The sequence below is a fragment of the Mastigoproctus giganteus genome, chromosome 8 (genome assembly GCF_048544385.1).
Source record: "Mastigoproctus giganteus isolate SK-2022 chromosome 8, ASM4854438v1, whole genome shotgun sequence".
NCBI classification, from domain to species: domain Eukaryota; kingdom Metazoa; phylum Arthropoda; class Arachnida; order Uropygi; family Thelyphonidae; genus Mastigoproctus; species Mastigoproctus giganteus.
The window spans coordinates 18,912,999-18,940,667 of record NC_143582.1 but is presented as its reverse complement, the minus strand read 5'-3'; the positions used below and the strand labels follow the sequence as shown (position 1 = coordinate 18,940,667).

The following is a 27,669-nucleotide window of genomic DNA, read 5'->3' as shown; positions in this document are numbered from 1 at the left end:
GGTGCTACAATATGTCGGAAGATTGTTGGGTAGGTTATGGATGGTTAAATTTCTGTTCAGAATTAATTCCTCTAGAAGTCGCCCACGTGCATCCAAGGAAGTTGAGAACCACAATGGGGATTTGGCATTAACGTCTGCTGTTATTAGTATACTGTTAGAGTTAAGAAGGTCAATGGCAAACTCAATATATCTTAGGAAGTCATCTATATCCCTGGAAGGCGGACAGTAGAGGGAGATGATATATAGTGTAATTGAAAAGAACCTAACCTGGATGCAAGTAGCAAACTTTGTGCAGAGCCCGTGAATTATAAGGACATCAATTTGCTTATTGAGTACAACTATGCAGGTCTTAGGGTCAGTGCTAGCTGGCTGTATGAGTCTTGTCTGCATTGAATAGCCCACTATCTTGTGTGTGTTTTCTGCTGGGACTTTGATGGTGTATGGCTCCTGTATTGCAATTATGTCGATTTGGTGAGTCTCGGCTGCCTGTCTTATTTCATCTGCAACTGTGCGGGAATGGTGAGCGTTTATCTGCATGATGCGTAATTTAATTTGGCTGGAGTTCTGACTATTACTGGCTGCTGAGGATAATGCTGCCGGGGCAGGTCTGGTGAGCTGTTGTTGAGAAATTAGGTTCTTATCCATTAGTGGTCCTTTGCTGTGCAGTTTCTAGAGCTCGTTGATACTCTGGGCAATTTACCTCTCTAACTGAGTGTTGATGGTCTTTCTTTCTCCGTTTGCAGTTGATGCAGCTTGGAAGTTCGTCTCGGTATGGACATTCAGCATGAACGTGTCCGCTTCGGGCACAGTGTCCGCACGTTGGAGAAGTGTGGGTGCAGTGGACAGAAGTGTGCCCATAGCCCAGGCAAAGGAAGCACTTGGTTACCACAGTGAATGGCCTGAACTTGTGGGAACTACAGCCCAGAAAAATTCTGTTGAGCGATATAACTTTTTTGTAAAGATAGGGGTTTAGTGTTATGACTCTATGGGCAGTAGAGCTGCCTTTCGCACTTGTGGAGAATCTGAATGTTACTCCTTTCTTTATTTCATCCAAGGTCACTCCATAGTCCACCAGGTTTTTGTGGTACATGTCTTCTGCCAACTCGTCGTTGGTCATTGAATTGGGGACAGTATAGATGATCACTGATGGGTTACTCATCTTTGGAGGACCAGCTGTAACCCCAGCAGTTTGAAATGAACTGGCTCTAGAGATGTTTTCCAGGTCCTGTTTTGAGGCAGTTTCAATAATAACTCCTCTGTTTCTTACAGGGCGCAGTGACTTGACTTTGATTGATTTAAATTCATTCTTCAGGGTGTTTTGAACAAGGTCCTTTACCGCGCTACTTGTTTTTAACTCAGAATCTTCAATGGCTCTCAGTAGTAGGACATGTTGTGGGCTCTGCATTTCTTATTTATTTTGACATGGTGACCTAACTAGTTAGGTCACTGAAAGTTTAAATTTTTATTAATGACATGGTCTTGGCGCATTATAGCCTTAGTAGCTAATGCGCCAATAAAACCAAAACAAACAAACAAACAAATCACCTTGATATAAGGACTGATATAACTGAGTGGTCAATGTAGAAGTTTAGTAGCACATGCATTTGACCATGTTTCTAGCTCATGTGACCACTAAATGTGATAATTGATAATATTCACATCAAATAACTAGTCAACTTCTCTCACATATGTATTTGTGCTGGAGTAGCATTAAGTTTGTGTGTTGTAAGATGTGCTTAGTGACAAAGAAAAGTTGAGAGAGGTATGCTATACACCACACAATAACAACGAATACAATAAGAATCTGTATAAGCAACTCGAATGTGCAAGAAGTCTGGGTACTTTATTATGACAGATTTCGACTTCCAGTTCATTTGGAAATCATTAACTGGTAATTGAACCTCTTAGATTTTTTTTTTTTTTTTTTTGAATTAATTTGATGACTGTTATCCGTATCAGCATGTCGGAGAAAGTAATAAGGGGTACAGCTATCCTTGATTGGGTCATCACCAGCAATCTGGGTAATATCACAAATGTAATGCTACAGGAATTAGTAATAAGTGACCATAATATGCTAAAGTAGATGATGGAAAATGACAATTTGTTATTCGTAGGTAAGAATTTTAATTTTGAGAAAGAAGTTGATGTCTAAGGAGCTTCTTAGACTCCTTCCATAAAATATACAAGAAGGAAAGCACTGTTGAATTATTTGAACTTTTAAGATATTCATTATCAAAGCCACAACTGGATTTATTCCATTTAAGAAATACAGTGCAAGGAGGATGCCAAGATGGATGTGAATGAATTTAATAAGCTTAATAGAACAGAAGAGGGAAGTGGGACAGTTACAAAGTGACAGGAGACTCGGATTCATATAATAAATAATAAGGCAAATTGTTACAAAACTGTGCATTGGATTAGGCAGGCAAAATCTGAATGTGAGAAGCCACTGTCTGAGAGTGCCAAGAATGGAGAGCAGGTCATTTATTATATTTAATTATGAAGTAAATATGGGCAATGGTAATGGCACAATCTTAGATAATGCAACAGAGTGGCTGATCAACTGAATAAATACTCTGGATTTGATCTTCACAGTAGAAAGTCTGTTTTAAGTTGGGACATTATATGATTATTAGTGAATTTATTTGTTATGGAGGAGAACCTTCCAAAAGAACTATTGAAAGAACTGTTGAAAGTTGCAGGTAAGACCTTGGCAGATACCATTTATTTAATAGGTCATATCGAAACAGCCTGCAAAAGAGTGCATAGACAAAAATTAAACAATGTATCATTTTCAAACTCCAGGGTAATTCCCCTTGTATTGGAGAAGTGTTATATAGCCAATTCACAAATGAAAGCTAATAGCATTAGCATTAGTAGAGGCATATGATGCAAGAAAGCAAGCTTATGCAGCATCAGCCAAAAAAAAAAAAAAAAAAAAACCCCACTCCCATTTCACCCTTCCGTTCTTTCAAAATACCAGTCCAGCTGAGCCTTAAATTTATTTAGGCTATCAACTTCCACAACAAGGGATGGAAGCCTGTTCCACCAACTACCTGCTGGCTAAGGCCAATTTCCACACATCTATCCTACATCTGTCTTTCCTCAATTTGAATTTATGCCCTCTCAGGTGATTATTCTAAGCAAGAGGAAAAATTCCATCAGCATTGAGCATGCTCAAACCATTCAAGGCTTTATACACCTCTATCAGATCACCTCGCTGGTGCCTAGTCTCCAGACAGTGTAATTTGCAAAACTTAAGCCTTTCTTTGTAAGAGCAACCCTTTGTTCCATTCACTAATCTTGTTGCCCTTCTCTGTACTTGTTTCAGCAGCTCTACATCCTTCTTGAAATGAGGCCTCCAGACCTGTATACAGTACTCATTGCCTTATACATGGGAATAATCACCTCCTTATCCCTGCTAGAAAAATTCCTGTGTATCATTGACAAGACACCATGAGCTACTCTTGCAGCCTATCTGCACTGCTCAGAAAACTTCATATCTGCCTGCACAATTACACCTGGGGGTAACCCCAGGTCCTTTTCATTCTCTACCACTGTCAGTGTAGTACCGCAGAGTTGATACGTTGCTCTGGGGTTACTGTTTCCCATATGTACTTTACATTTGTCAATGTTAAACTTCATTTGCCACCTCTCAGCCCATCTGCTCAATCTTTCCAGATCCTGCTGCAGCAGCATACTGTCAATAGTGTCCTTAACAATCCTGCCAACCTTTGTATCATCTGCAAACTTGGACATTGAGCTTGATATACTATCATCAATATCATTTATAAATACAGAAAACAACAATGGACCCAACACTGAACCCTGAGAAACTCCACTAATAACATTAGTCCACGATGAGCAGTGTCCATTGATTACCACTCTGTTTTCTCCCCCTCAACCATCCCTTTATCCATAGCAGCAATTTGCCTCCAATGCCACACTGCTCCAATTTGTGCAGCAGTCTTCCATGTGCAATAGTATCAAAAGCCTTTCTAAGATCCAAATATATAATATCAAAGTTATTCCCTGCATCCAGTTCTTTTGTGACTGCAACATAGTATCCAATCAAATTGGTCAGGCAAGACTTTCCCTTAACAAAACCATGCTGTGTCCGAGCCATAACCGAAGTCTTGTCTAGATAATCCTGCAGTGCTTCTTTAACCAGTGCCTCCATTAAATTTCCTGGAACAGAAGTTAAACTAACAGGTCTATAATTACTTGTCAGCCTTTGATCCTCCTTTGTGAATTGAGGTCACATTTGCACATCTCCAGTCTATGGGTACCTCCCCTGAGTCCAAAGAAGCTCTCATAATTATGGCTAAGGGTTCACTTATTTCCTTTGCTGCCTCCTTTAATATAACTGGATAGATTCCATCCACTCGGTGCCTTTTTTATGTTTATCCTCAACAATTTCTCCTCCACTTTGCTCTCAGTTATTACAAAATCATCTAGCTCGCTGCCAGAGTTTACTTCACCTCTGGCATTCCCCTTCCTGAATAACTCCTCGTGTGAATGTCGATACAAAATTCTCGTTTAGTTTGTTAGCCACCTGAGCATGATCCTCAACTGTTGAACCATCAATATCCAGTGGACCAATCTGATTCATCCCTTTCCTTCTAGAGTCTAATGATGAGATAGGTAACTATACTGTTAATTTCACCTTTGTGGCAAGCAAGGATGGTTGTACAGTATGAATTTTTTTAGTTCCTAAGTATGGACATTACTCCCCCCCCCCAAGGAGGTACAGTATGACAGTGTGGAAGAAATATTATCCTAAGTTTAAATTACTAAATTTAAACTTAGGATAATATATGAATGTTATGTTTGAATGTTAGTTGAATGTTAGTTGAATGTTATGCTTGAAGTTAAAAATGAATTTCTTCCACAAGTTAAAAATGGTGATACATTGTTACCCATTGTCATTTTTGTTCTGTTATATCAACACACCTGTTTAGCTGTATTATAATGTGAAATTAATATCCTAAACATAATAGAATAATAGTATTGCACTTACAATTATTACAAAAGAGTTATGTTTAATTCCTTTTTGCTAAACATCTGGATATGAGAAGTCATTTGGTCTATGAGACTGCATTTGGAATATTGTGAAGGTTGTATCTAAAGAATGATATTGAGCTTCTTGAAAGGATTAAAAGATGGAGGATGCATTTGGGGAGAATAACAAAGGGATTGTCCATGTAAAGATTAAGAAAGATGTGGGCTAGCTACAGAGCTTGGAACTTGGATGAGGGATCTGATTGAGGTGTATAAGTACTTTGGGTGGGGAGTGGGGGGGAACAAAATAAATTATTGGAATTTTTTTAGACTGAAATGAGATAATGAAATTGTTCAACTTGTTGACATTTGAAATAATTTACGGGGGGAAATGTTTAGATTGGACTGCAGGAAGTTTTATTTTAGCCAGCGAGTTATAAATTATTGGAATAAGTTGCCTTCATGGGTGGTAGAGGCCGACAGTTTGGGGAAATTCAAAGGTCATCTGGATAGTACTTTCGGGTAAGGGAAGCGCATAGGATGATAGGATTAATTTTCTTTTTATTTATTTTTTATTTCATTTTATTATTTTTATTTATTTATTAATTATTATTATTTATTTATTTATTTAATTTTTGTTTATATCATTGTTTTGTTCGGATTTTTTTTTTTTTTTTTTTTGGCTGGTGCAGCATAAGCCATAGGCTTTCTTGCACCATACGGCCGTTACTAATACTAATAAACTAGTGATGGGTATAATCAAATGATTCAGAATTATTTTGTTTGCATAATTTAAGATGCATCTGAATGTTAGATGGAAGATGAATGCATCTTCCCACCACCACCTTCTGGTGGTGGTGGGAAGAGTGTGATTTTCTTTTCTTTTTTTTTTTTTTTTTTTTTTTTTGCTCAGTCAGGAGGTGGCTGGCTTTCTTGTATTTTTTGACGTTTGCTGATACAGTTAATTCCTTTTAGTATTAATTTTATTTTAAAAGCAGTTAATTTAATTAACAATTTTGGAAATGGCTACATATTTCCATCCTCAGAGTGAATGGAGCCAATATATGTCATTTCTGTACTATAACTTTTATCTTTAATTGGCATGCAACATATTTTGGAAGGAGTAGGGTGCCTCCATAGCCAGGTGGGTAATAGCAGTAGTGCATAGCACACGCTTCTTGATTAGACTGGGGTTCGAGCCTGTGACCACCAAACACGAAGGATGCGGAAGGTGAGGGAATGACCACCACATATCCCCAGCCCGGATAAAGGGTGAGGGTGGCTGTAAAAATTGCATGCCAAAACAAGAAAAACGCTGACCCCATATAATAATGGGAAAAGGCAAGGACAAAAAAATATATATATATTTTGGAAGGGGTAGATTGCTGCAACCATATATATACACGAAAATTTAATGCTTTTAAAAATGCATAAAGCACACATTAATTAATATCAGAAATTAATTAGTGCACACTCTAATCATATATATAGACATTTATAACCATTTATTTGCCAAGTGAATGATTATAAACAACTTATGCATTGGTGTTGCAGATTAAAAACACATGTGCCGTGGCTGAAGTCACATAATATTTTTGTATGTTCCTGATCAGTATACCCTGAGAGGATTTTGGAATTATATTTTGGGCACAAGACACTCACACACCTGTTCCATGGGATTGATATGCATTTAAAAACACTTACTATACAGGGTGTTTCAAATCTATGTGCAAAAAAAATTCTGGTATGTAAACTCTTGTCCTAAAAAATCATATAAACCTGTCCAGTTTAGTAGTTATGGCTTTTAATTTTTAAAAAAATAGCATGGTATTTTTAATGGTAAAAGATAATAAAAAAAATAAGATTAAGCAGACATGTGTGTAAAAAATAAACATTTTACTGGTTTTTTTTTTGGTTTTTTTTTAATCATTCAAAATTTCATAGCCATATTTTTAAATTTGAACAGCCATAGCTTCACAACCATTCAGAATCAAACATGTTTATATGACTTTTCTTTTCTTATTTTGGACCTTAAAAATGTCAGAATTTGACTTTTTTAAGGTTTTTTACATTTTTTTTTTGACAATGAGATGTTATTATCAGAATCTGTTCTATGAAGTGTCACTGTTAATGCAGCCTATTACTAAGAAGTTTTAAAATGGTTCAAGATACAATTCATTGTAAACAACCCAAAAAATAGCAAAATGATTGGCTCCTTCATGTACTTATTACATATCGCTCACCATCCAGCTGTTTTTGATCAACAAAAACACTACTTGACACACATTTTACATGAATGGTCTTTTATTTGGGAGTTCAACCCCACACACTAGCTTGGTTCTTGTGTGCAATTTTAACCCCTCCCTTCCAATTTTCTTTTTTTCATTATTTCTTTTGGGAAAGTAATTCATAATTTATGCTCTACCTTTCAGAAACACATCTACCAAATAATTAAAAAATTACTACTTTATGATTCAATATTAATAAAAATCATGATTTATTCTTTAACTTTAGACATTAGAATGGTGCAGGGATTTAGGAATAGCAGAAGTAACAATCTACGCATTTAGCATAGAAAACTTCAAGAGGCCAAAAGAAGAAGTTGACAGCTTGATGGAACTATCTAGAGAAAAGTTTAAAGCACTGTTGAATGAGAAGTAAGTTAACAATTTTGTCAGTAGTTGATATTTTCATAAGATTGCTCTATAAGGCTATTATTAATACTGCAGTTGTATACAGTATATTGGTCTTTCATCTTCTTACCATGCTGATACTTGCATCTGATAGGTGCTTCAGAATTTGAGAGTCATACACTTCTTTGTGTCTTTTCCCCCAATTATTTCTAAATTGTGTCAATTTTTGTTTTGTTCAAATCCAGCTTCCAACAGAATAGACACTAAGTTGTTACTGGAAAGAATAAGAATTGGTCACACACCAAATTTAATACATCCATTTTTATTGCTTGGGGATGATCTACATCCCTATTCATATTACCACTCTCTGTTTACTATAAAACATATTCTGGAATGTGCTCATTATCGTGCTGTTAGAAATCTCTTCCTTCTGAGCCCTTGCTACCTTAACAGCTTCCTTGCACCATATGGCTGATAACTATGCCTAGGCCACATCATTACTCCAATTTAAATGAGCTGTTCAAACATCTAAAAGGCTATCAATCCTATTAACTACTTCTAAATTCTTTTTTTTTTTTATTGAACTGATAATCATTTCGAAGTTAGAGAGACAATTTGTCCATAGTAGCTATTGTGTCATTAAACCCAACTCCAACTTAATACAGTAAAATCTCGTTAATACAAACTCGGTTTATACAAAGTACTCGTTTAACATACCATTCCCCTGCAAAAGGTTAACTTGGTGCATTATGGCCTTAGCTGCCAATGCACCATTAAAAATCAAATCAAAATCAAAACCCTGCAAAAGGATAGGCTTTTCTACGTAAATATATTCTTTTATTACAAAATTCGGTTAATATGTATTACAAAGTTCTTTTTCACCCTGTGAGAAATAAATATTGTTATTTTGTATGTTTAATAAAAATCTTGGCAGAGCGATCTGATTATTGCCCCCAGCCACCTGGCTCCCTACTTCCCGAAGGATGGCACTGACTTGTTAGAAATTATATCTTTGAATAGGCCTATGAGGTTGGGAAAGTTCATGTTCATAATGATTACACTCAACACCAACCGTGCGATTAAATAAAATATTTTTACTGAAATTATATGTACAATGAATAATAAAAACTGATCTATTTACATTAAAAATGATAAAATAGTTAAAATATTTATAATAACTAAAATAATATGATTAAAATCCTTAAAATACCGGTAACCGTATCTTTTGGAAGCGACAGCCTCCTTTCTCAATAGTATGTTGAGAATGGAGGCTGTCGCTTCCGAAAGCTACGGTTACCAGTATTTTAAGGATTTTAGTCATATTATTTTTAGTTATTGTAAATATTTTAACTATTTTATCGCTTTTAACATAAATAGATCAGTTTTTATTATTCATTGTACATATAAGTTTAGTAAAAATATTTTATTTATTTAATTGCATGGTTGGTGTTGAGTGTAATCATTATGTGAACATTGTTAGAAATTAGTTTTGTGTAAACAAAAACAGCTTGATAGCTACATCAAGTGCACTCTGAAAAACATCTTTCTGAAGGATGAGTTGTTAAATTAACAAAAGAATAAGTTTTTCTAAGTTGTTTACATGCACTCCCTCTCTCCACGGGAATAAGGTCAGTTGCAATTGTTACCCTAGTTCAAAGAGTCTTTTGCTATTGTATACAGCAATCTATTTTTTGTGCCATTTTATCTGAGCTGATGTCTTTTTTGGAACTTGTGTCTTTAAATTAATTTAAAATTTGTTTATATTAAATCTTATCTAGCAGTGTTATTGACAAAACGTAGACAGACAGAATTAAGCCTGGAAATTAAGCTAAAAATTATACAGGAGGCTGATAGGATGGAAAGACGCAAAATGGACATTGCAAAGGATTACAACATCCCTTTATCTACAATACTGAAAAACCAAAAAAGACTTGAAGAAGTGTGTGACACCGGAGCAGCAATGAAAAACAGGAAAGAATTCGTGGTGCAAAACACAAGGAGCTTGAAACAAAACTTTTCGAGTGGTAACAACAAATGTGTTCATCTAATTTGCCAATATCAGGTACGGTTTTGCAAGAAAAGACAAATTATCTAGCTCAGCAACATGGGATTAGCAACTTCAAATGCAGCAGTGGCTGGCTCCAATGATTTAAAGAGACAGGAATAACTTGTTTTTGCAAAATGTTTGTGTTGAGTCTGGATTAGTCGACAAAGAAAAGGCTACAGACTGGTTGTGTTCTGTACGGTTCATCCTTGAAAAATATGAGGCAAAGGATTATTTTTAATCTTGAAAGACAGGTTTATTTTATAATTTGCTGTTTGAGGAGAGTCTTGTCATGGTGGAAAATTAAGTAAACAAAGACTCACTGTTCTGTTATGCTGCAATTCAGATGGCAGTACAAAACTACACCCACTTGTGATTGGTAAGTTTTCCAAGCAAAAATGTTTTAAAGCAGTTAACTAACTTCCCTGTGATTATGAGGCCAATAGAAGTGCTTGGCTTACGGTCAAAATTTTCAGTCTTGGTTATCAAAATTGGACAGAAGAATATCTTCAGAAAAAAGGAACATTTTGATGATTTTAAACCGTTGTGCAACATATTCTGCCGAGACACTTAAGTTGACAAATATACGGCTGTTGTTTTTATCTCCCAATACCACCAGTTTAATGCAACCACTGGATCAAGGCATTTATAACCTCGAGAGCATACAGGGTGTCTCAAAAATATTGGTACAAACGTTTAGGGGAGGTAGGTAACATCTAAAGGAATGTGAATCGCATAGGAACCCATAACCGGAAACGTCACGGGAAAGTAGTAACAGAGGCACAAGAAGAAGAAATGACACAAGACAGTAATTAGTGGAGAACATTTATTTGACATAATATTAACAATGGAGTACGAGATGGATGCATTTCATGATGTTACAACAGATGCTCAAAGGTTCCACCATGAGACGCAATGCATGCGTGACACCGATGCACCATGGATTGGCGGACACGGTCGAACACACCTGGAGTTTCTTTGACAGTAGCAGCAGCGCAGACGAGTCTCGCCATGAGATCAATTTCCGTCTCCACAGGCAATTCATACACGATAGATTTGAGGGCCCCCACAGAAAGAAATCAAGGCTCGATAAATCAGGTGAGCGTGTGGACCAGGCAACGGGTCCACCATGGCCAATCCATCGGCGCCCAAAATGCATGTTCAAATGGTCACGAACATATCTTCCATAATGGGCAGGCGCCTCGTCATGTTGAAACCAGATGTTGCGTCTCACATTTGCTGGAACATCGTCAAGTAACCCTGGTGGAACTTGTTCAAGAAAGATCCGATATTTAGCGGAGTTCATGCGGGATGGTAACAAGTATGGGCCGACTAAGCAGTCACCGACCATACCTGCCCACACATTTATTGCGAAGCGATGTTGTGACGCATGGGGGCGCACACTGTGTGGGTTTTCGTGAGCCTACACATGGGCATTGTGCTGATTGAATAAGCCTTCCCGAGTGAAATAAGCCTCATTCGTGAACAAAACATAGGCTGGAAAATTCAAGTCTTGAACACTTTCTTAGAGAAACCACTGCACAGAAGCCACACGTGCAGGATGATCTTGGGGGAGTAGTAACTGAACCCTTTGGAGATGAGAGGGGTGTAAGGAATCGTCGTGCCAGACACGCTGTACGCTGCATTGAGACATTCCTAAGGCAGAGGCAACAGCACGTGTGCTGGTAGTAGGATTATTCTGGACGGCATTCAACACACTTTCTTCAATGGCGGGAGTTCGCGTCGAACATGGTCTGCCTGCACTACTCCTGTTAAATGACCCATAATCGCACAAATTTTGATGCACACGCGCAAGCAAACAAATGGTGGTCCAGTACATGTCTGTCTGGGAAGTGTTCTCCATAAATTCGTTGAGCAGCTCGTCCATTGCCCTCTGCTAATCCATACACTAGGTGCATGTCTGCCAGCTCACAGTTCGCATATTGATGCATGCTCTTCGTGCGCCAACTACTGCTTGAATGAGTAAACCAGAAATTTTCCCTCTCGCGAACTGATGAACAGTGCTGTGTACCGACTTACGGTGACGTTTCCGGTTATGGGTTCCTATGCGATTCACATTCCTTTAGATGTTACCTACTTCCCCTAAACGCTTGTACCAACATTTTTGAGACACCTTGTATAGAGGCGCCTCCGTAGCCAGGTGGGAAGGAGCAGCAGTGCGTAGCACACGCTTCTTGATTAGACCGGGGTTCAAGCCCATCACCACCAAATACAGAGGATGTGGAAAGGTCAGGGAATGACCACCGCATATCCCCGGAGCAATATGGCCTTAGTTGCTAATGCTCCTAAAAACCAAATAACAAACAAACAACAAACCTTGTATAGAGCCCACCTGATAAGGTACTTGATCTGCAACATAGAAGGAGGGAACAATTTGTAGCCAAATTAGAATGTCTTGAATGCTATCTGTAATCTTGTTATTGCTTGGGAAAGTATTACATCAAGTGTAATAATCAACTGCTTCAGAATGAGTGGCTTTGGAGAGAACATCATCGAAAAACACGGTCCAGCAGACGAATGTGCTAGCAACAGTGAGGAATGGAGGAATTTGAAAGAGCATATGGATTTTGTTGGCAAATTTGAAGAATTTGTGATGGTGGATGATGAAGTTGTTACCACTGCAATGCCAACTCCAGAAGAGCTGCTGGGTACCAAACAAAATGATGGTGTTTTTGTTACCAGCAACAGTGAAAGAAGCGTGCACACACTGCCATCTAAAAAAGATGCCCAAAATGCATTGAACAAAAATAGAGAATGTTGGCCTGCAGTAACGTTGATAAACAACTATTGCATTTGATAACGTCTGTGCTGTAGTTAAAAATGCATATAGGACAAAAACTGTGTAAACAACATTGGATTCTTTCTTTAAATTAGATTAATTTATTAAAATATTAATTGTTTATATGTCTCCTTTTATATTAAGATTGTAATTCTTTTTACTATGATGCTAAAATATTGTATATATCAAAATATATATTGTACAATATTTTCATTTCCATTAATATTGCTTTTCTCTTAGTTTATCTTGCAAATAAAATAAAAATCTTTAAAAAATATGTTATTCCTGTTATTGTATTGTTAGACAAGGCTTTTGTTTTTATTTTATTTTATTTTTATTATTTTATTTTATTAATTTATTTTTGATATTGTTATTTATTATTATTCTTGGATATTAGCATTAGCATTAGTAGAGGCATTTGATGCAAGAAAGCAAGCTTATGCAGCATCAGCCAAAAAAAAAAAAAAAAAAAAAAAAAACCACTTCCACTTCACCCCTCTGTTCGTTCAAAATACCTGTCCAGCTGAGCCTTAAACTTATTTAGGCTATCAACCTCCACCACAAGGGATGGAAGTCTGTTCCACCAACCAACCACCCGCTGGCTAAAGGCAAATTTCCGCACGTCTATCCTACATCTGTCTTTCCTCAATTTGAATTTATGCCCTCTCAGGTGATTTTTTTGAGCTAGAGGAAGAATCCCATCAGCATTGAGCATGCTTAAACCATTCAAGGCTTTATACACCTCTATCAGATCACCTCGCTGGTGCCTAGTCTCCAGACACTGTAATTTGCAAAACTTAAGCCTTTCTTCGTAAGAGCACCCCTTTGTTCCATTCACTAATCTTGTTGCCCTTCTCTGTACTCGTTCCAGCAGCTCTACATCTTTCTTGAAATGAGGCCTCCAGACCTGTATACAGTACTCTAGGTGTGGCCTGACCATTGCCTTATACAATGGAATAATCACCTCCTTATCCCTGCTGGAAAAATTCCTGTATATCATTGACAATACTCCATGAGCTACTCTTGCAGCCCGTCTGCACTGCTCAGAGAACTTCATATCTGCCTGCACAACCACCCCCAAGTCCCTTTCATTCTCTACCACTGTCAGTGTAGTACCACAGAGTTGATACGTTGCTCTGGGGTTGCTGTTTCCCATGTGTAGTACTTTACATTTGTCAATGTTAAACTTCATTTGCCACCTCTCAGCGCATCTGCTCAACCTTTCCAGATCCTGTTGCAGCAGCATAGTGTCAGTAGTGTCCTTGACAACCCTGCCAACCTTTGTATCGTCTGCAAACTTGGACATTAAGCTTGATATACCATCATCAATATCATTTATAAATACAGAAAACAATAATGGACCGAACACTGAGCCCTGAGGGACTCCACTAATAACATTAGTCCACGATGAGCAGTGTCCATTGATTACCACTCTCTGTCTTCTCCCCCTCAACCACCCCTTTATCCATAGCAGCAATTTGCCTCCAATGTCACACTGCTCCAATTTGTGTAGCAGTCTTCCATGTGCAACAGTATCAAAAGCCTTTCTAAGATCCAAGTATATAATATCAAAGTTATTCCCTGCATCCAGTTCTTTTGTGACTGCATCATAGTATCCAATCAAGTTGGTCAGGCAAGACTTCCCCTTAAAAAAACCATGCTGTGTCTGAGCTATAACTGAAGTCTTGTCTAAATGATCCTGCAGTGCTCTTTAACCAGTGCCTCCATTAATTTTCCTATATACAGTGTATGTACAAAAAAAAAAAAAGAAAAAACGGTAAAATTTTGGCACTTTTGAGGGACCTTATTACTACAAACCTCATTATTACAAAACCTGAAAATTTAGGTCCCTTGAATTTTGTATTAACAAGATTCCACTGCAGTGCAGTAGTCATCACTTAGTTTTTAAGTAAATTAATTTGCTGAAATCATATTGCAATATTTATACCAGGGCCATCATTTGAGCCCATGTCCATTCTTTCTTAGATAAGTATATATCCACTGGACCAATTTGGCAGTATGAGTTAACATTTTGGCTTAATGCTGACAACTCTTGTTCTGTGGAGATTAAAGGAATCAGAGCTACTGTATTATCTAAAAAAAATAACAAATTACTGCTGTATACTGATGCTATGTGCACAACCTTCAAAAATCCAGCAGGTTCTGGATCCCAAGGAAGCTGAGTTTGAGTTCTACTATATATGTGATATCTGAAGGTAATATAATTACTGTTGAAATATTATCATAAATATTATACTCTCAAGTGATCATATTGGAACCTTACCTGAGTGAAAGTGTCAATAAAAAAAAAAAAATTTCAGATGTATCATTTATGAATAGAAACACATACAATATTAATAGCCTAAATGTATGATTCACAAATTCAACTTAAATGAATTTAGAGTAGAATGTTGGTTATCCAGAATAATTTGAAAGGCTGATTTTTCTTCCTTTTTTTTTTTATTTTTTATTAATGGTAGTATTTGAGACAAATGTTTATTATGCTACAAGAGTATTTCTGTCTGTTTTTTTACATCATATATCTAAATAAATTCTTTATTGCTAATAAGTACAGGACATGTACTAGAGACAATGCTCAACACGGCGACATGGCCAGGAGTTTTACATTATAAATGAAATTATAAATGAAATTAATTGGCAAAAAGGAAAAAAATTACCGTTACATGGAAATTAAGAGTTACAAACATGTAAATTATGAGTTACAAACATGTAAATTATAATAATGAAAAATGAGGACTAAACATCATATGGAGGAAATTATCCCAGTTCTACAGATGAATCCACTCGAGGAGCATGTGATGGTATTTGTAGTCGGTAGCTAATTTCTGAAGGTCAACTCCAAGACGGAGCAGTGCCTGAATTTTGGGGAGTTCCTGGGCAGGTAGGAACCGACTACACAGTTTCAACCGGTTGTATTTGAGGATTAGTGTGGGCTCTGACCTCAAGGATGGCGTAGGATTGTGCCACTGACAGAAATCCCAGATGTTTGGGGCGTTTATTACTCCTGTGTACATTTTTACTGAAGTCATTAAACGCCTGCTGTCAATTAACCTCGGGATCCTGGGTACATTTAGCTGCTCAGCCATGTCAGTTGTTCTCAATTGAGGGGGTCGGCGATGCTTATTTGTGGCCCATTTCAGGGTCCAATATTCACACGAGAACACCGGTTTTTGAAGTGAAGGCGACGCAGATGCCCAAATTTCAGCAGCATATAAAATAGCCAGATAAACAGTGGCTTGAAGATATCTGGTAGTGGTTGCGGCATCGTTGGAATGAAGTAAGTGTTGTTTCGCGCTCCAGTGTAGGGTGTTAAAACGCTTCCGGAGGTATTCTGTGTGATCATTAAATTTCAGCTTCGGATCTGGTGAAACATTGTATTAGGACTAATGGGTTTTCTCAGAAACCATGAGTGATAGAGTTTAGTAATTTGCTTCCATGAACCCAATTTTCCATGACAATATTTTTCTCTTCATTTCATATTTTGCTTAGTTTGCTCCAGATTTGGTAAGAATAATATCAGCCTGAAACTATGCGATTTATTATTTTCTCATTTTTTTTACAGTAAAATGTCAACTAAAATAAACCGCACTGAAATGGGTAGAAAACCTGGAAGAATGTGATATAATCAAATCAATCTTATTAAAGAATGTAAGAGATTTTAAAGCAAAAAAAAAGTCACAAAAAACAGTCGAACATTATTTTAAAAAATTACTTGAAATTATTTTCCAATTAAAATTTGTAGTAAAATACCTATCTGAATATACACACATATCTAAATGCAAATTTTTATGATATATATTTTTATTATTTTTAATTAAATAAATTTGTTTTTTTTTTTCACGCTATTTGAGTGTCTGCAATTCTTAATACATAATAACAGAATTTATTTAATTTTACCTTACATTCGATTATCCAGAAAATTTTGCTATCCAGAAGAGGTCTGACATTAATTATTCCGGATAACTGATGCTCTACTGTACTTCTATAACACAAATCACAAAGTTACTATTAAATAATATCATTTTTTCTTATCTTCATACTCCTAGGTTGTCATCTTGCATTTTATTATATATTTCATATTTTTAGGTGCATAAATTACTTTTTTTAGCATATATGTATAAAGTGCATATATTTATTAAGGACACAAAGGATAATATTGTTGTACACACTGGCACCAGTGACATTAAAAGTTGGAGACCTGTGGACTTACTTAACAAGTACAGGTCAATGTTGAAAAAAAAGTCGTGACTTAGCATTAAATTTGAGTGTCTGCATTTCTGCCCAGACATGACAGGCGGGAATATATGATGAGAGGCTTGTCAATCAATTCAGCCCTGGAGAGATTGTGCAAGGCTCATGGCATAGAATTTTTCTCAACATTGTCTTTGCTTCTTAACAGGAGCGATTATTTCTACAGGGATGGGATACTCTTAAATAGGAAGGGTGCAAGAATATTTGCTGATGCTGTTGAGGCAGCGTTAGAGAGATTGGAAAACTGCTAGCTTGGTGGAATTCACAGACTAATTGATTAACAGTAGCTGCAGGCAGAGGTGGAAGTGATTCTTACACTGCTTCTATTGGAGTGAGAAGCAGCCTAGAGGGCAAGTTGCTGGGGATTTCAAGAGCAGCTGAGAGTCATCATGGAACAAGTAAATACATGGGCTGTGTTAGGGTAACCAAGAGTAAGAATAGGTGCATGTAGACCAGTGCTAGGAGTATAGAAAATAAATTTGAGATGCTGGTGTTGACATTAAAGGTGGGTATTGTTGGGATATCAGAGATAAGGAATGCAGAATCGGAATTTGGGAAGTTCAATGTGTACAGAAAGGGAGGAGAGGTCATGTTGTCAATTAAGAAACAAAATCTAAGGACGTGCATCCAGTTGACATGGGTGGACAGTGCAGTGTTGAGTCAGTTTTGTGTAACAAAATCACTGGGAAAGCAAAATTGAGAGTAGGAATGTGTTATAGACCTAATGAGTACAGACTCTGATGAATACATTGAACAACTGTACAGAGAAATAGAGTGGGCCAATAAATCAGATTGTCTTTTAATGGGGATTTTAACTTCCCAGATATAGACTGGAACTTGTGGGTTGGTCACTCGCACACTAGCAAGACTTTTGTGGATTTAACTGATGATTGTTTTCTATAGCATCATGTTAGAGAAATAACCAGAGGGAGTAATACTCTTGATCTGATTATCTGCAGTAATTATCATGCATTGAGAATCTGCAGATAAAGATACCACTAGGTGGCAGTGATCACAGTGTACTGATGTGGAATTTACTCAGATATGTAACTAACATCAGGGGTAAAGGGAAGGGTGTTTGCTTTCATAAAGGTGACTACAATGGTCCCAGACCATTTTTAAATCTATACAGTGGGACCAACTGATGATGTTACCAACAGAAAATTCTAAATGGGAAGCATTCAAGGAATTAACAGTGGAAGCTACTAGGCTTTTCATACCAGTTAAGAAATACTTGGAGGTTTGTGCCTAAATGGATGTTAGATGAACTAGCGAGACTCATGGACGAAGAAGAAAAATGCATGGGATGCATACAAATTATCAGGTGACACAGATACATCTGGTAGATATAAGCTATTCTGTAATCAAGTCACAAAAGAGAGGCAGGCAAAGGCAGATTACGAGAAATCTTTAGCAAAGGATGCAAAGAAAAACAGCAAAGAGTTCTTTACTTACGTAAACTCTAGAAGGAAAGGGTGAATCAAATTGGTCCTCTTGATATCGATGGTTCGAGTGTGATGATTCTGCTCAGGTAGCTGACAAACTAAATGAGTATTTTACATCTACAATCACACGAGGAATTCTTTAGGAAAGTGGATGCCAGAAGCTTTTCAAACTATAATATGGATCTAAATGATTCTATAATAACCGAGAGCAAAGCGGAGAGGAATTTGTTGAAGTTAAAATAAGAAAGGCACCTGGGGTGGATGGGATCTATCCAGTTATATTAAAGGAGGCAGCAAAGGAAGTAAGCAGACCTTAAGCATGATTATGAGGGCATCCTTGGATTCAGGGATTCAGGGGAGGTCTCCATGGACTAGGGATGTGCAAATGTATCACCAATTCACAAAGGGGGTTCAAAAGGTGACAAATGTAACTACAGACCTGTTAGTTTAACTTGTGTTCTGGGAAAAATAATGAAGTTACTTGTTAAAGAAGCAGTGCAGTATCATCTAGACAAGACTGCAGTTATAGTTCAGACACAGCATAGGTTTGTTAAGGGGGATATCTTGTTTGACCAGTTTGATTGTATGCTGTGATCTTGTCACAAAGAAACTGGATGCAAAAACTAATTTTGATATCATATACTTGTATTTCAGGAAAGCTTTTGATACTGTTCCATATAAAAGACTACTGTATAAATTGAAGCGGTGGCATTAAGGGCAAATTGCTACTATGAATAAAGGGATAGTTGAGTTGGAGAAGACAGAGAGTAGTAAGCAATGGACACTGCTCTTCGTGGAGTAATGTTATTTGTAGAGTTCCAAAGGTTTGGTGTTGGGCCTATTGTTGTTTTTTGTATTTATCAATGATATTGATGTTGCTATATCAGGCTTAATGTCGAAGGTTGTAGTGTTCTTAATGAAATTAAGAACAAAATGCTACTGCAGCAGAATCTAGAAAAGTTGAGTAGATGGGCTTGAGGTGGCAACTGAAGTTTAACATTGAAAAATGCTAAGTACTGCATATAGGTAGCAGTATCCCCAGAGGAGCATACCAACTGTGCGGTATTATACTCAGAGTAGTGGAGGATGAAAAATGCCTGGGAGTAATTGTGCAGTCAGATATGAAGTCTTCTGAGTAGTGCAGACAGGCTGCCAGAGCAGGCCATGGCTTTATCCCCTTGTATATATATATATATATATATGATATATAGGAATTTTGCTAGCAGGGATAAGGAGGTGATCCCCTTGTATAAAGCAGTGGTCAGGCCACACCTTGAGTACTGCATACAGGTCTGGAGGCCTGATTTTAGGAAAGATGTAGAGTTGCTGGAACGAGTACAGAGAAGGGCAACGAGATTAGTGAGTAGAACAAAGGGTTGCTGTTACCAATAAAGGCTTAAGCTTTCAAATTGCAGTGGCTGGAGACTAGGCACTTGTGTGGTGATCTGATTGAGGCATATAAGGCCTTGAATGGTTTGAGCAAGCTCAATGCTGATGAAATTCTTCCTCTTGCTCAGATTTTGCATCTGAGGGGACATAAATTCAAATTGAGCTGTACATAAAAAAAAAAAAAAAAAAAAAAAAAAAATTTTGAATTTTTATTTTTTATTTATTTTTATTTTTTTTTTGTTCTATGTACAGAAATTTGCCTTTAGCCAGCGGGTACTTGATTGCTGGCACAAAGTTCCATCTGCTGTAGAAGTTGACAGCTTAAATAAATTCAAGGCTGAACTAGACAAACTTTTGGAGTGAAGATGGATTTTTATAATTTTATATTTGGCTCTTTTAGAAACATTTGTTGAACCATATCAAATTCCATTAAAATCAGACCAGTACACATCTGGCAATTACTACTTCTTTGTCTATCTGTCCGCATGTAATACCTGAACTCCCAGTACATTGATTTTCATGAAATTTTATCTTTAGCTCTTTTAGAAATATTTGTTGAGAACTATTTCTCTTTTAGAAATATTTGTTCTCCCAAATTCATCAAACTTGTACAAAAAGAATTCTGGCAATTATTATTTCTTTGGCCATCCAACCAAATAGTCAAATATAAAATGAAATTTTATATTTGGATGTTTTAAAATGACTTATTGAGCCTTCCCAAACTTCATTAAAATAAGACTAATAGAAATCCAGAAATTATTATTTCTTTTTTTTATATACATATTGCATAGGCTATCTATATACCATATATTGTAACTGAAGTACCAGATTTTATTTTGTTTCCATGCACTGATTAGAGGAATGAATGGACAATATATGCAGAAGTGGAATGTTCTCAGCATAAAAGTTTTTTTTTTTTTTCCCATATATTTCCATATGGAAATATATGGAAAATTTTAATATGGAAATACAGTTGGTCGTCGACTTACGACCGACTTCCGTTCTGACTGACAGGTCGTAAGTCGATCTGGTCGTATGTCGGCCATATATTTATTAACAGTATTTTTTAACCTTTCTAATCTTTTTATCATCTTTATGATTTATTTTTATAATCTTTTATTTTTCATTTTAAATACAGTAATGTTTTTATCTTTTACTTAGCGATACTGAATATACCTTCGTTTCTACGCCTAGGCTATCTCTATGAGGTTAAATTCAAACGTTCTCTACATTTTAATTGGTTTATTATTCATACTGTTTATAAAAAAACAAAACTACAATCTATAATTATATTGTACATAATGTACTGTAAACACAAAAATACAATCTAAAATTAATGTAAAAATTAATACAAATAAAATTTACAAAATCAATTTTCAATCATTGCTTGTGCTGGGTTGTGCATCGTCAGGGCCATGTTCTTGGGTTGAGGTAGGAGATGTTTATTTATAGAGACATTATGCAAAGAAAATCTTTTTTTAAAAAACGCTTAAACCACCCAGTACTAGCCTGAAAATCTTCTGTGTAATCGTCTCTGGCGCGTGATTTTAAACTGAAACAAACTTGTAGCCTTTGCTTGCACTGTGTGAAGGCTCATGGGTGTATTTTTTTGTATTAAATCTTCCATCCACATAAACAACAATTTCTCCATTTCATGGATGGGTTCCTGTCGTTGTTTGGTTAAAATTGTAGACTTAATAAGTGCAGAACCTTTCACAGCTTCCCGAATTCTTTCTTTGTCCTTAAGTATCGTCAATACCGTGGAATGTGATAACTTCAAGTCACATGCTATCGTATTCACTTTCTTTCCGCCTTCATACTGCTGGATAATTTTCATTTTACACTCTAAATCAATAGTTTTCCTTGACTTTTTAGCTGGCGTATATGTAGACGAAGGCATTTTCCTTTTACTAAACATTTTATGCGTATTTCAGTAGAATTTTAATTAATACACCACACGCAACAGATGCTTGAAAGCGACTGGGTGTATGTGAGAGAGAGTGACTGGGTGTATGTGCCTGGTGCTGTCTTCAGGCCTCCTGTCATCGATGTGCCTCCTCACCTGGGTTGTGGGTGTCATCAGTAGTGATTTCCTGATTTATTATTAATTTATTTATTTATTAATTTTTTTGTGGTCGTAAGTGCGGCCGGTCGTAAGTCGCACAGGTCGTAAGTCGACGACCAAGTGTATATGGAAAAATACAGGAAAATTTCCTGTATTTCCATATATACAGGTATATAAATCATGAATTATGGCTATTTACTAATGTATCTAAAATTAAATACACTACATTATTATTATTAGCCATATTATTATTATTATTATTAGCCATATGGTGCAAGGAAGCCCAAGGTTTATGCTGCAGCAGCCAAAAAAAATTTGAGTTAACTAACTTCTTTTCTGTCACTTTCAGTTTGTATTACAAATGAACTTTTGCACATCTACTTAGTAAGTTTTTGTAGTATGCCAAATTTCAAGTGAGGTTTGATCTCTCCACTTGAGGGGAGACCTTGTCAATATAACTAATTACAGGAACTCCCCGACTTACGTAATACTTGACTTTATGTAAGTTTTTGCCAGCTGGTGCAAACTGAAAAAAATATGGAAACGTATTTTGTATCTGTAGGGATAAATGGAGGTATTGTGAAAATATTGTAATGTGAACCCAATAACATATTGTGGTTTTTTTTTTGGTTTTTTTTGTAATTCGTTCCAAGTCCTTGGAAGTTGAAAATTTTGCTATATTACTAAGCTATTTATCTCTCTAAAAGGTCACATTTATAATGGAAATTGCACTATCCTTCCATCGTTATCATATGTTCCTGTTATAAGAATCAATTTTGAATGCCTTTGTGATATTTTTCTAAAGCACATTTCTGGAGGTCATGACCAAAAAACAATTTGCACTTTCTGGTTTATTGGGCTTTTCTATTAGTGCAATAAACAGTATTAAACCCGATCTTGTTGCATTTGCGATAATTCCTATTACTGGAATTCCGTGGGTTTTTACGTTACGGTATTATGGTGAAATGTGTTCCCCTTCATTGAAATCTTCAGTCATATAAAAAACAAATTTTCAGAAACTTCTCTTCATTCCTACTTACGTATTACAATGATGAAGGGAAAGCGACCAACAGAAAGTGCAAGTGCTGGCAGTGCCAGGAAACAAAACCAAATTGATTTAGAAATGAAGATGAAAATTATTAAGAAGTACAAAGCAGGACAAAGTTTGTCATCTATTGCAAGGGAATTAGGTCTCTCTGCTTCAACAGTGAATACTATTTTAAAGGACAGTGTGTGTATAAAAGAACATGTCAAAGGATCAATGCACTTAAGATCATTAGTGATCACAAAACAGCGTTCAGGTGCTATATCAAAGATGGAACAGCTATTAATAATGTGGATGAAAAATCAAATGCAGAAGCAAGTGCCCCTAAGTCTAATGGCCATTCAAGTAAAAGCAAGAAGTACTTATGAAGATATCAAGGATAAGTATGGCGAACCCCAAGCCAGGTCTGTGGCAAGCAATGTTTGGATTAATAGGTTCAAGCATTGTGCTGGTTTCCGAAACATTGAAGTCACCAGTGCCGATTCTGCAGCCGCAGAGAAATTTTGTGATGGGTTGGAAAAAATTATCAATGAAGGCAGCTATTCAATGCAGCAAATTTTTAACGTTGACGAGACTGCTTTGTATTGAAAAAAAAAATGCCTGGTTGAACATACATTGTTAAGGAGGAAAAGACAATGCCAGGTTTCAAGGCTTCAAAAGATAGGGCCACGCTCTTGCTTGGGGCTAATGCAGCGGGAGATTACAGATTAATACCACTGCTTGTATACCATTCTGGAAATCTTTGTGCATTTAAGGGCATCAATAAAGCCACCCTACCCATGCATTTCTGATCGAACCAGAGAGCATGGATAACAGTATCTCTCTTTAAGGATTGGTTTAAATGCTGCCTCATTGCTGAGGTTGAAAAATATTGTAAAGACAAAGACGTTCCTTTCAAGATTTTGCTTCTATTAGATAATGCTCCTGGACATCCTACTTATCTAGATGATTTCACTTCAAATGTGAGAGTCGTATTTCTACCCCCAAACACGACTTCACTCATCCAACCTATGGATCAGGGTGTTATTTCGAATTTAAAAGCATACTATTTATGCACAACATTTGGTCAGGCATTGTCTACAGTAGACGATGAGAAAAATTTTACGTTAAGAAACTTTTGGAAATCTTACAATATTTACCATGCCATCTTAAACATTAATAAGGCCTGGGTGGAAATTACTTAAACAACTTTAAATGGCGCATGGAAGAAAATATGCCCATGGCATGTAAAAGGCTTCGAAGGGTTTGAAAAAGATGAATCATGTGAAGAGGTTACAGATAAGATTGTAAAGATTGCAGAGCTGCTTCAGTTAAAGGTTGTTGCCAAAGACATGGAGGAGACTCTAATTTCTGATGCACTTGCACTATATTTATACATAGGCTAGACATGGAGGAGTTAATAGAGGAAGAAGAGAAGGAATTATCTAACAAAGAACTTATTGACTTGCAGGCAGTGATAGTGAAAGAAGAAAATGCTGATGAAGTTCAAGATTAACCAAATGAGAAGCCGAGACGCTTCATCACCAGAGAGATGGCAGTGGCATTTTGTGAAATTGCATTGGCAATAATCGGTTTGAGAAGATGGATCCTGACAGTGAACAATTCTTAAAAGTTAACAGAGGGGTGAATAATATGCTTGTTTGCTACAAATAAATCTATGATGAAAAGAAAAAAGCTACCATCCAGTCATCAATTATGTTCTTTCGTAAGGTTGAGCGGCCGACCCCTTCTAAATCTTCACAGCCCTCAACCTCTGCAGCAGCGTATTTATCAGCTGAAGACATTGATTCTGGCAACAATGCTTGAGAGGTAAAACTTACTGACGTGTTATGCCTGTCTCCTCTCTTTTTTGTAATTTTATAATTTTGAAATTTTTTAAATTGCATGGCTTTGTAATTTTTCCTGCGCATGAAATAAAAAATTGAATAAATACAATAAACTATTCTATTTACATGTTCGTCGAACATTTCTTTTTTGATTCAATCAATTCAGTGAGCACAGTTGCAAGTGCTGCACAAGCATGGGGGAAATTCCGACTTACATCGAGTTCCGCAGAACGCAACCTTAAGTTAATCAGGGTGTGACTGTATTTACCAAAACTACATTAATTACGATTTTAGTTGTATGCATTTTCATATTTTATTATCAAATCAGAATGTGACAAATTAATTTATTAAGAAATTTGAGAAAGGCATATTGAAATTTGATTTATTTTTTTATATTTGTCTTTTAGAGAAAAACTTGATAAATATGGTGTACACATCCAGATTTTAGGTAACCTGAGTTTGTTACCACTTGATTTGCAGAAGATGATTGCCCAAGTAATGCTCTATACTAAAAAACATAATAGGTTAGTTACATTTTTTGTTATTAATATTATATACTAAAATAATATATTTCTCCACAAATATACAAATAATATCAATATTCAGGTCGAATTATAGTTAAGTTATTTTGTGAATTTACTAGATACTGTTCCATAACTAGTTAAGTATATAAATATACATTTTTTTGCATTGCTTGCTCTTTTTAATTATTGATTTTTAAATTAGAAATTGACTTTCCTTGTTAGTCGGGGTGTTGTTTTTGTGTACCAGAACCATATAAATATTATGGATTAGGAGTGATAGTTCTGTCCCTTCTTGCATTATACGAGAAAAATTATACACAGTTTTAATACTTAGCATTGGTTTTCATTATATCAGGTGATCAAAAGTTTGTGTAGATTTTTTGAATAGAATTAAAATATATTTAAAAAAATGAACAAAAACACACTATGTACCCTATGACTGTTTGGCTGGAGAATAGAAGCTCACGATGGATGATACCAGCTGTATTCCACCAGATATGCCATAAAATCTTGTTGGTGAAGTGTAGGCTTCACCATGTGTGGTACAGGTTCACAGGATGATAACCAATGTGTAATCATTTGCTGTTTCTGACATAAGTCATTTTTCTTGACTGCCATCAACAACCGGACCTAAAATGTTTTATCATTGTGATGCAAAAACAGCAGCATGCATATTGATAGTTTAGTTTGTTAGCTGTGAGTTTATTTGGAATTCATTTGCTCAGGTTGTATACTTTCTGAGTCAATGCAAATGAAAAACAAATGGTTTTTCCACTCATGCTGAACGTTTCTATAAGTACCTGATATGTTTATCTTGAATGCAACTCATTTGAGAGCCTTCAGGTCATTATCAATGATAGTCAGTTACCCCTCACTGGGAGCATAAGCAAGCAACTCATCACCTGATTTATATTTTTTAAACCATTTCTGGGTTATCTGTTCACCCACTGCACTTCTCCAAATGACTTGCATATCTTATAGGCTGCTTGTGTGTAGTGTTATTTCCAGTTTTTACTCATATAAGTAAACATTCTTGAATAACTAATTGGAGCAGCCATTTTTTATGCTATTTTACTGAACCACCCTTTGTGCTCTATACCAGTGGTTTTCGACTTTTTTTTTTTAAAAAAGGTCGAAATTTTCCACTTGTTAGATCCAATTCACTCTCTCTCTCTCTCTCTCTGTATGTGTAATATTTAAAAAAGTGTGTATTAAAAACAACTTTAATACACACTGGGGTCTACATCTGGATAACTCACACTTCTCATTCATTTTATACTGCTAAGGGATTGAGTATGTTCTGCCTGCTTCCAAATTGCAACCTTATTTGCTAGATAAGTCAAGAGCACATCAGGAATCTGAAATTCAGCAGCCTCTTCTTGTTTACTTTTTTCTGCAGCCTGCACAATTTCATTTTTATCCACAATTAACAGTCTTTAGTTTCTGTTTGGTTCCATATTGTGCAGTGCTTAAAACTTTCTCATAAAGTTTGCATATGTGTACTCCACAAATTAAATCAAAACCAAGACTGGCTAAACAGAAAACATGCTGACATTACACCAACTCATGTGACCTTTCATAGGTATTCGATACTATAAATTTGAACTTTATGTAACACTCAGAATTTTTGCAGAATTATTGCAGCTATAAGTACATTTCAGATTTATTGAAATGTAATTTTGTCATGGGAGAGGGGAGGAAGGGTGGAATTGAGAGAGAGAGAGAGAGAGAGAGAGAGAGAGAGAGAGAGAGAGAGAGAGAGAGAGAGAGAGAGAGAGAGAGAGAATGTGTGAATATCTTGTGAATTGGTGTAATACACATACTGCTGATGTGCTCTCTTCCACTTCTGCTTGCATTGAGCTCACGCAGAGATATTTTGTATTGTCCTATTATCCTAGTTTTTTGTAACCAAACCACAAAAGTATAGAGGAATCGAGAACAATATTAAATGCAATTTCTGAAAACTGCATTTTCATAAATTTTGTTTGATACTTTTTGACATTTTAATTAAATTTGTTGATGTTAATTTAATTTATGTTATCTTATTTTATTGAACTTTTATTCAGCTTATTAATTATTTATGTAATTCATTTACTTTTTGAGATCACATATACTGCATCATTCTGGCCTTGATTAAGTGTTAACTTGCTAATCAGGGAAAGAGATATTCTGTGCTTAATGTATTAAGATATTTGGTCATAATTTTGGAACTGTTCTTTGATAATCCAGCTTAGAAAGTTTTGTTCAACTGTTATTCATGTGAGAGAGTCTCAGAATGATGGATTTCATTATTGTTATGTAGTAAAATCAACATTATTACTTTATCGAACATAAACTCCTTAGAATCTTTATTGCTCTGGCATTTAACACTGGGATTTATTAAACGGAACACCTACAAGTTCAAAAACTGCAGATATGCTGTCATCCTTTATAAAACTATAGTTCTCCCAATCCTTGAATTCAGCTCACCCATCTGGAATCCTCACATGAAAACTTTAACAAAATTGCCCAAAAAACTTTTTGTCCATTACCTTACATTCCGTAATCCTCTGTTTTATCACACAGTGTACTACGAATTGCTGTGTGATTACTTTCATCTGAGGCCTCTGTGCACTAGAAGAGTTA

General features: G+C 36.1%; 1 protein-coding gene across 1 annotated transcript in view; it reads left to right on the top strand.

Annotated features, from left to right (window-relative positions):
* LOC150081309 (dehydrodolichyl diphosphate synthase complex subunit DHDDS-like) overlaps nt 1-27,669 on the top strand; it is a 131,318-nt gene that overhangs the window by 66,860 nt on the left and 36,789 nt on the right. The window contains exons 3-4 of the mRNA XM_090380157.1: nt 7,516-7,658; nt 24,928-25,044. Of these exons, the coding sequence (XP_090236283.1) occupies nt 7,516-7,658; nt 24,928-25,044 (260 nt within the window). The remainder of the gene's footprint in view (nt 1-7,515; nt 7,659-24,927; nt 25,045-27,669) is intronic.